We start from the raw sequence: 10,321 nt of genomic DNA on the forward strand, positions 1-10,321 counted from the left end.
ATTTTTTAATCAACGACGGGTATCCTTACTTTGTAAGTACTGCAGTCATTTAATTGATCAGGTTTATTTGTTTATTGTCTCTTTAATTATAATATGTGGGTTATTGTTGTTGATTTTTATTCTCCACAGATGACGCATGATTGGCTTACACTAGCTGAATTACAGCCTTCCGTGACAAACTGTTGTGTGAAGTTGAGTAGCATAGGCTACGTTTTATTCATTTATGTATGATTATTGTGTACTGAGTATTGTGTAATTAGTATTTGCAAATGTCAAATTAAGTTCACTTAAAAAATGGTGGTGATTATGTTCACTGATGCAACGTGCGGAATTATGTATTATTATTGGTTCACATATTTAAAGAGCATCGTTATTCAGCTTGTAGTTAATTTATTGGTACATTGCTTGGATTCAGCATAATGTAAATGCACAGGTACTCCAAAATATGTGATATGACAAATGTACAAATAATTCTCAATGCACCAATAATTCTCACACTTTTCACACATAGTTTCGACCCAAGATAAGTGGAAAAAGTTAAAAAAATTTCCTCAAATTTGGAAACTTGCATCTAAATTCCAGCCATGGTGTAAACCAAAAAAATACAATTTTTCTTTTGCCTTGAAAAAAAAAAGGCTTCAATTGAACTAAAGTAGAAATTAACATGTACGAACTATGTTTTGTGGTAATACACAAATCAAAGTTTTAGATAGAGTTTTAAATTGGGAGATGGCAACTATATTTGTTGCAATACCAGGGTCAAGTGTTTAACGTATACCCAACAGAAAATACAATAGGTTTTTTTCGGAGTTTCAATAGTCTGTGTAAATTTGTCAATAAATGACTTAACAATGAAATACTTTGCTGAAATATAAGAAAAAGAATTTTGTTAATTGATCATTTCTTTTATTAACCAAACACGTTAATTATTTATACTCAGTAATCATCTAAAGGGCATTTTAGTAAAATGTAATCAAGACATCTGTTATTACAGCCAACCAAACGGATTAATTAGTAATACAAGTAATCATCCCAAGGGCATTCTAGTAAAAGGGTATTTAAGGACATTTGTTATCACTGTCAACCAAGCACATTAATTATTAATACATCTCAATTGAACCAAGCACAATAATAATGTAAACCCGGTAATCTACAATGTAATATGTCTTTCCGGTAATCTTATTACTAAGATAAAAAAACATTGTATGATCCAAACGTCCCCTTAGTAATATTGGAGGTAATATTATTACCTCCATCTTCTTAGGTATTCTAAGATTACCTTGGTAATCTTATTTTTGTTACAATTCTATCCCTTATTAATAAAAAATTTGGACAATAATGCCCCTGTTTTAAAATAAATTTACATTAATATACTATTTCAATTTTACTCTTGTGTAATTAAGTTTTTGAACAATAATGTCCTTATATTTAAAGCAAATTATAGACCACCACTGCCACCTAGCCACCAACGTCAACAGTGGGCCAACCACCACGGACCGCTGCTGGAAAGTCGTCGGAGTCCCTAAAAATGATTGAGATTCGTTGAGAGGCTTCAATATGACCGTTTCCGATCATATTGATGGCTGAAAACGGCCATATCAGGTCAGATCTGGCCGTTAACAACCAGATCCCTGGCCATTAGAGGCCAGATCTAGGTGAGATCTGGCCGAAAATGGCCAAAATAGATCTGGCCATTTCCAACTAGGTCTAGCCTGATATGGTCGTTTTCGACCATCAATATGGGCAGAAATGGTCATATCGGAGCCTCGTGGTCACGGTGAACTACTCATGGCGACTTTTGAAAACTTTCAGCAATGATTTGCAGTGGCGACAAGCAGCAGCAGGGGGTGGGGTGATTTTGTCATAAATTAAAGTTTTATATAAACGGAGGTGTTTTAGCTAAATCTGAAATATTGGGGGTTAAAAAGAATTATTCAAAAATTAATAATAAAAATAATATTATATTAATATTTTAAAAGAGGGTAATTTAGTAATTTAAATAACATACCCACCAATTTATTCCCCCTAACCAAACATATTAATATAACATACCTACCAACTAACCAAACATATTTTCCTAAATATTCCAATAATCTTCAAGACAATATAAGATTCCAGTAATCCAATATTCCTTGAACCAAACGCACCCTTAAGGATATTGTAGGAGGTTTGACTAAGTTTAAAATCAATATTTGTAACATTATCTATATAATTCATTTTTAGCCCCAACTCTTCCAACTAATCACATTATGTTAAATCAAATTATCTTAGTTAATCTATATACAATAAGAATGAGTTTTTAAATGAAATTCGATGCTTATTCAATAAATGCAATTTCCATTACTTGATAAGTTCAAGCAAACAGAGTCAGATACTTCGACTGAAATTTAGAAAGTCCAAACTTACTGAAGAAATAGAATCAAAATTGAAATTTTATTATTGAAGTTCTTTTAAATCAAAAATAAAATCTTTATAAAAAAGCTTTAGCTGGAATTTTTATTTATACATGAAACTTGAGCCAAAATCTTTTCTACATTACTCTGCTCCTCTCCAATTGCAATGCTCTTCATCTTATAAATTAAAATTCTGCAAACAAGTAAAGAGCTTAGAATTTAAATAAAACAAAGTTTAATTTTAATCATTATTTATTATAGCTAATTTTGGGATTGCTATCTTAAGATTAAGCTAGCACTGAAAAAATGTTTGATAAATTCATTTTAGAAAGGGTTATAATCATTCCTTTTCATCTTTACCTTTGTCTTCCTTGCTATTTTCTTTTTTAATGGGAACAATCTCCACGCTTCTTTTGATTTTCTCTTTCAAATAAGGTGTCAATTTTTCCACATTCATGGTGCCTTCCACCACTACTAGATTTTCACCTGCGCTTATCGATACCCTCTCCACTCCTGCGGGTTCTAATAAACAAAGTCAAAAACTTGAATAATCCTAATTAATATTTTCTTAAATCTTGTTTAGATTGCTTTATTAGATACCTTCTATTCATTTTTATTTGCTTTAACTTATAATTCTGACCTTTGATCCTCAGAATGAGTCTCCGGATTTTTTGAATGCAATGATCACAATGCAATCTGATCTTCAAGAACACCATTGTACTCTGCACCAATTAGGTACACAAAACGGTAAGCATACATAAACTCATAGATTTACTTTTAATTTCTAAACTCACTATTTAAAAGAATAAGGATAAATACAATCATAAAAATAAGCCATACACTAATGATGCATGTAATATGGCAGATTGCATACCTTTACCATAGCACCATCATCCTTGATTATTTTCCTGTCTCTACCTGTGAGTTCATCTTTAATACAGGTAGCACCATTTTCTGTCTTGGTGGGAAACATGACTGCTGCATTATTCACCACCTCAATGTTCTTCTTGAGTTTGTCTTGGATATAAGATATGAATTCTGTAACTTCCATTGCGCCCTTTACCACGACTAAATCTCTCTCTACATCCATGGACAGCATTTCTAAACCTGTAATCATTTTTATCCTCAGTCGGTCATATAATTAGTATTCAACTTGCTATAACTTTAACTATTCTAATTATATCTTGAGTTAAACTGACAAGATTAGCTAATAACAATAGTAATAATAAAAAGCAAAAAATTATACTAGTTTCATAATTTCTCACCCTTGACCTTCAATAACTTGTTGAGTTTTTTATTGCTAGAATCACAGCATAATTTCATCTTCAGAACAATTATACTCTGAACAACAAATTATAAAATCAGAATTAGTCATAAAATGTCATCTGATTAACAAAAGGCCTTGGTAAACATGACCAAACTCACAGCTTTGAAACACCATAAATATATCAAGAACTCATCAAATACCTCAAATGACAAAATGCTGCCAATGAGTCAAAGCTAAAGGGAATGCAACAGAAGAGTCCAATTCAATGGGGTCATTATACCTGTAGTAATGGGAAGCTAAAGCTCCCACGAAGGGGAAAAAGGTACAAAATTGAGGTACTCTCACACCATAATGAAACAATAACACATTTTGCCACCTCAACAAAGTACATTTTTTGTGCAGCTTAGCTTAAGAGCTAGAATACATATATTTTCTTTTAAAGGAAATTCACTAATCAAGTGAACCACATAAAAGCAATTAAGCAGAGGCCATATTTGATAAAGGCTTATAATGCACATAAGTTTAGCATATACAATTCAAGGTTGCTATACCTCTTTCCTTTCCTCATCCGACATATCATTCTCATCTTGCGGCAGTATTCGCTTCTTCAATTTTGTTTCAGTCCCCTTTTTCTTATCTCTATCTTTCATCTCAGCCTGAGGAAAATGTAGTTCTAATTTTGTTTCAGTTCCCTTTTTCCAATGCTAATCATTTTTTATATTTTGCAATACAAACTAAACCAATTACAAAAAAAATCCAATCATTCCAACCCAAACAAATTATAGTTTTCACGATTCAATTCAACCTTTCTAATCCAATGAAAACATATATGTAAATTTCAATGATCAATAATCCGATCCAATTCACCAATTCATCAAATCCAATGTTTCATTGGATCGGCTTGGTTTCAACACTCCTAAAAAAAAAAAAAAATCAATAATAACAATAGAAAAGCTAAGCTTAAATCATATATAAGAAGTAGTTCATAACAACTATATCTGTATTATATTTTGAAAGTTCATGCACTAAAATTACAGATAATAAGAAATTCAATTTAACAAAAATTTTATTACTAAAAATTCATTTACTGGAGACTATACAAAATATTGAAAGAAACCCACGTTGAACTCAATCAAGAACTATAAACTATGTGAATTTCTTTTCTGGGTAAGTTCTCTCGGTCATGAAACAACATTAGGAAACAAGAACCAAGAAGAAACAGCTATGAATGATCTTAATTCATTTCTGTTACTTACCTTAGGTGGGTTTCTGCTTTTGACTCCGCAGGGGCCCTGCTCTAGTACGTTATGAGAGAATCCTCTACAACGAAAAACCATTTTCCTGTAAACAAAACAAACCGGAGCAGAAATCAATCAGTTAAGTGTTAATTATACGTAAACAAATGTTTAATATAGCGGTTAATTACCAAAGCAGCAGAGCTAAGGTTAAGATAAACTGCGTAAAATGTTTGCAAAATTAAGAAGGAAGATTAACAGTGAAACAAACGCAATGAAATTGTTGAGCAACGCTTCTTAAGTTCTTAGTCAAAAGTTTCCGAGAAGTTTCAATCTTCAGTTCTTCACCTATATGACCCCTGCGCTTTAGGTTTATTTTCGGAGTCCTGCCATTTAAAATACTAGAATCTACCCCGCCTTCAATTTAAGAAACTGTAGCAATTTTTTATATTTTTAATTATATTATTATTCAGTTAATACTTGAACAATATTAATATAAGGGGAAGTCTGATTTTTAAACAGAAAAATTATCCTAATTAACAAATTATATAAACATTTGTTAAATTCAAGGGGTAAATTTAATATTTTAAAATATAAGGCCTAGACATAGTTGACAAAGTCTGTCTCTCTCACATATAATGATAAAAGCAATATCTGTTATAATTTTTGGTGTGTTCTCTTTATGAATTCCAAAATGTAAAAGAATGAAAATAAATATATTTCAAAAATAAATTATTAAGTTAAAAACAGTAAATTAAATATGTTTTTAGAGGAAAATTATAGAAAATGGAGCTTAATTTGATTAGATTGAAGAGTTAAAACAAGATATAATACAGACTAAACTAAACAAGAAAATCACATTTATTGAAGTTTTGAAAAGCAAAAGAAGAAAATATCGTGCTGGATTTATTTGTTTGTGGTATTATGCACATGAAATAAAAGCATTTGACTATTAAGTCAAACTGAAATACAACGGTGGGCCTATGTTATCAATTTAGTGTCAGGATAGCCCCACATGTTTAGAGATTTTTAATTTCGTCCAAACCATACGTTTTAAAAATACATGGATAGCCCTCAATTCAAAAATATCTGTTAATAAATTATTAAATATAAAATTTCATTCAGTTTCAAGGATCGATATTTTTATTTACTCAAACCTACTACAATATCCTTTTTAAGGAAAAGAATAAAAAATCTCTCTTTAGAACAATATATGTAGCAGGAATTTTTATTTATACATGAAACTTGAGCCAATATCATTTCCACATTACTCCATGCTCCTCTCCAATCGCAATGCTCTTCATCTTCTAAATTAAAATTCTGCAAACAAGTAAAGAGCTATTTTAGAATTGTAATAAAACAAAGTTTAATTTTAATCATTATCTTAATATTAAGCTAGCACTGAAGAAATGTTTGATAAATTCTTTTTAAAAAGGGTTATTATCATTCCTTTTCATCTTACCTTTGTCTTCGTTGCTATTTTCTTTTTTAATGGGAACGATCTCCACACTTTTTTTTTATTTTCTTTTTCAAATAAGGCGTCAATTTTTCCACATTCATGGTGCCCTCCACCACTACTAGATTTTCACCTGCGTTTATCAATACCCTCTCAACTCCTGCAGTTTTATAAGACAAAGTCAAAAACTTTTATCATCCTAATCAATGATACCTTATAATCATTTTTATTCCATTAATTTTACTAATAATTCTGACCTTTGATACTCAAGATAGCTCTCAGGGTATTTCGAATGCAAGAATCACAATCTAATCTCGTCTTCAAGTTCACCACTGTACTCTGCACCAATTAGGTACTGATTAACTAAAATGTTCATTAGGTTGTATGAACTAGAAAGAGGAATCAACAAAGTAACAGAAGAGTGAAAGTATGACACACTTGAGATAATAAAAAATATAAAAACACAGTAAAAGAATAAGGGCAGTTATAATCATAATGATAATGATAAGCCATACATCAAATAATGTATGTAAGTTGGCAGATATGCATACCTTTATTGTAGCACCATCATCCTTCACTTTCTTACTGTCCCCATCTTTGCCTTCGTCTTTCTCATCGGTAGAACCATTTTCTGCCTTGGGGGGAAACATGACTGCTTCATTATTCACCACCTCGATGTCCTTCTTCATTTGTCCTGGATATCAGATATGAATTCTGCAACATCCATTGAGCCCCTGACCTTGATTATATGTCTCTCCTCATCCACGGTTAACATTTCTAATCCTGTAAGTCAATTTATCCTCAGTCAATCATGCAACTAGCACTAAACTTGCTATAACTTTAACTATTCTAATTAAACAAAAACATTTCAGTTAATGCTGATAAGATTAGCTAATAACAATAGTAATAATAAAAAGCAAAAATCTATGCTAATTAGTAGTTACATAATGTCTCACCCTTGTCCTTCAATATCTTTTTGAGCTGGTTATTGCAAGATTCACAGCATAGTCTCACCTTCAGATCAATTATACGCTGAACAACAGATTATAAAATCAGAGTAAGTCATAAAAACATCATCTAATCAAGGAAGGCTCGGTAAACATGACTAAGACTCACAACTCTGAAACACCATAATTACATCCACACTCATCAAATGCCTCACATGACAACATGCTGCCAATGCATTGAAGGTAAAGAGAATGCAACAGAAGAGTCCAATACAACTGAAGTAGAAGCTAAAGCTCCCAAGAAGAGGAAAAAAAGGCACCAAATTGAGGTACTCTCTCAACACAATGTAAAAATAACACCTTTTGCCACCTCAACAAAGTATAATTTTTGCGCAGCTTAGCTTAAGAGCTAGAATACATATACTTTCTATGGAAGGAAATTCACTGATCAAGTGAACCACATAAAGCAATTAAGCAGAGGCCATATTAGTTAAAGGCTGATAATGCACATAAGTTTAGCATATACAATTCAAATTCGCTACCTCTTGCGTTTTCTCACTCAGCATATCATTCTCATCTTGTGGCAGTATTCGATTCTTCAATTTTGTTTCAGTTCCCTTTTTCTCATATCTATCCTCTTGCATCTCAGCCAAAGGAAAATGTAGTTCTAACTCTGTTTCAGTTCCCTTTATCCAATGTTAATCAGTTAGTAAAGTTTGCAATACAAATTAAACCAGTTACAAGTAAATTCCAATCAAACAAATTATAGTTTTCATGATTCAATTTAACCTTTCTAATCGAATGAAAACATACAAATAAAAAATTTCAATGATCAGTAATCCAATCCAATTCACCGATTCATCAAATCCAAATGCTTCATTGCATCGGCTTGGTTTGGATACTAAACATCCTACCTCATTTAGTCATATATAAGAAGTCATTCAAAACTGAATCTTTTTATATTTATATTTTATTTTGAAAGTTCATGCGCTAAAATTACAGATGGTTGTAAATTCAATTTAACAAAATTTTTTTACCTAAAATTATGAAAATAAATCCACGTTGAACTCAATCAAGAACCAAAAAGTGTGTGAATTTCTTTTCTGGGTAAATTCTCTGGGTCATGAAACAACAGTAGGAAACAAATACCAAGAAGAAACAGCTATAAATGATTTTAATTCATTTCTTATTACTTACCTTAGGTTAGTTTCTGTTTTTGACTCGGGTCGAGGCTTGCTCTTGTACATCATGAGAGAACCTTCTAAAACGCAAAACCATATTTTTTTTTCTGTAAATACAACAAACCAGAAGAGAAATCAATCGAAGGCAAGCGTTAATTACACGTTCAAAATTGTTTAGTATAGCAATTACCAAAGCGGCAATGCTAAGCTGTATGAAAACTGCGAAATTAAGAGTAAAGCGAGGCGGTTAAGTTTCGACAAAATGAAAACGAAAATGTACAGTGAAGCGGAAGGAACGAAATTGTTGAGCAATGCTTCCTAGTCAGAAGTTTCCAAGAAGTTTTGCAAAATTTGTTGTAATTTTGTTTTTGATTTTATTTTTATTTTACGAATCTTCCTCTGTACGTCATATTTTTTTCTAAAAAAAAATACAATCGAGTTCCAACTTTAGCTTAAAATTCTTAAAAATAGGGGTGTTCAAAAAAATACAAAAACCGAACCGAACCATTAACCGAATCGAAAAATCGGTTAACTGAAAAAACGGTTTGGTTACTGTTTGAAAAATTCAAAAAACTGAATTTTCGGTTTGGGAGAAATTAGAAACGGTTAACCAAAAACCGGTTTTCTAAACCGGTTTTTCATATATATTAAATAAATAAATAATATCGTAAACTAAAATAAATCCCTAATTCACTCAATCTAAAATCCCAACCCAAATTTTTTTTCTTAGTTTCCAATATATTGTCTATATTTACAATTTAATTTAGGACAAAATTAAAAAAAAAAAAGTTTTATAAAAAAAAAGGGAAAACTGGTTCAAAACCGGCTAACCGTTTTTTTAAAACCGATTTTCCTTAAAACCGGTTCAGTTTTAGTTCGAGAATTTTTCCAAACCGAATATCTGGTTTGGTTTAGAAATCGGTTAACCGCTTTTGAACACCCCTACTTAAAAACACTATGGCTTTCAAAATCATCACAACTATCATTAGTTAAAATTTGAACGGTCAAATGTCTTTCATGCTCTTAATCTTTTTCAGCAAATGAGTTTGTTAAAAGTGAAATATTTTCACAATGTTTAGAATAGCGAAATTGTTATAATTTAGCGGTGCTATTCAATATTTAACTCTAGAAAAGATGAAAGTAAGCAAAGTAAAATAAAAGGGATGAAAGTGAGATAGTTGAGTTATATAGTATTGATATACTAAAGCGCCTCAAATTTTTGTATTACAATACTCCCCTTTGAACTTCCACTATTTACATATAGTGTATTTAACCTTATTTAAGAAAAACCTCGTGATAAAAAACCTAAGTAAAGAAATACAACTTTACAATGAAACTGTAACGTGAAGTTGGACGTGCTTTATACTGCTTTGTTAAAAACCTTGTCAGTACAACCTAGTGGGACAAAACCTGATCAAAGAATAAAGAGTATAGTGCACACATGTCAAGTACAATATACTTGTCTAAAAAACTCTCCATAATCGATGCTCACCCTTCTAATGGTAGAATTAATTTAGTAACTTATTGAGCCGCTGCATACTGATGTTATACACTAACTTTTCAAATGTTGATGTCGGTAAGACCTTAGCGAATAAATCTGCAAGATTATCACTGGAGTGTATTTGTTTGACATCAATCTCACGATTTTGCTGGAGTTCGTGAGTGTGAAAGAACTTCAATGAAATATGCTTGGTTATGTCTCCTTTGATATATCCTCCCTTAACTTGAGCAATACATGCTGCATTGTCTTCATTTATAATTATGGAAGCATCTGAGGTATATGGCAATTTGCATGTACATTCAATATGATAGATGACGGATATTAACCATACGCATTCTCGG

At 31.4% G+C, this 10,321-nt stretch overlaps 1 protein-coding gene across 1 annotated transcript; it reads right to left on the reverse strand.

Moving 5' to 3' along the window:
• Positions 1 to 2,449: 2,449 nt before the first annotated feature.
• Positions 2,450 to 4,997, reverse strand: LOC116123980 (heavy metal-associated isoprenylated plant protein 6-like). The gene is made up of 7 exons (XM_031409696.1): positions 4,917 to 4,997; positions 4,212 to 4,316; positions 3,659 to 3,734; positions 3,268 to 3,500; positions 3,034 to 3,115; positions 2,754 to 2,915; positions 2,450 to 2,586 (listed from the first exon to the last, which is right to left on the reverse strand). The coding sequence occupies exons 1-7, from the start codon at positions 4,995 to 4,997 to the stop codon at positions 2,579 to 2,581; spliced, it is 747 nt and encodes a 248-aa protein (XP_031265556.1). The 3' UTR covers positions 2,450 to 2,578.
• Between the last annotated feature and the right edge of the window lie 5,324 nt (positions 4,998 to 10,321).

The sequence above is a fragment of the Pistacia vera genome, unplaced genomic scaffold (assembly GCF_008641045.1).
Source record: "Pistacia vera cultivar Batoury unplaced genomic scaffold, PisVer_v2 Contig1468, whole genome shotgun sequence".
In the NCBI taxonomy this organism is placed as follows: Eukaryota; Viridiplantae; Streptophyta; class Magnoliopsida; order Sapindales; family Anacardiaceae; genus Pistacia; species Pistacia vera.

Excerpts from the sequence above, each read along its gene's own strand:
- LOC116123980 (XM_031409696.1), bottom strand. The coding sequence starts at position 4,997 with ATGGTTTTTCGTTGTAGAGGATTCTCTCATAACGTACTAGAGCAGGGC. Across the intron at positions 3,116-3,267 it reads ATGATGGTGCTATGGTAAAG|AGTACAATGGTGTTCTTGAA; the intron begins GTATGCAATCTG and ends TAATTGGTGCAG. Across the intron at positions 2,916-3,033 it reads ACTCATTCTGAGGATCAAAG|AACCCGCAGGAGTGGAGAGG; the intron begins GTCAGAATTATA and ends TTTGTTTATTAG.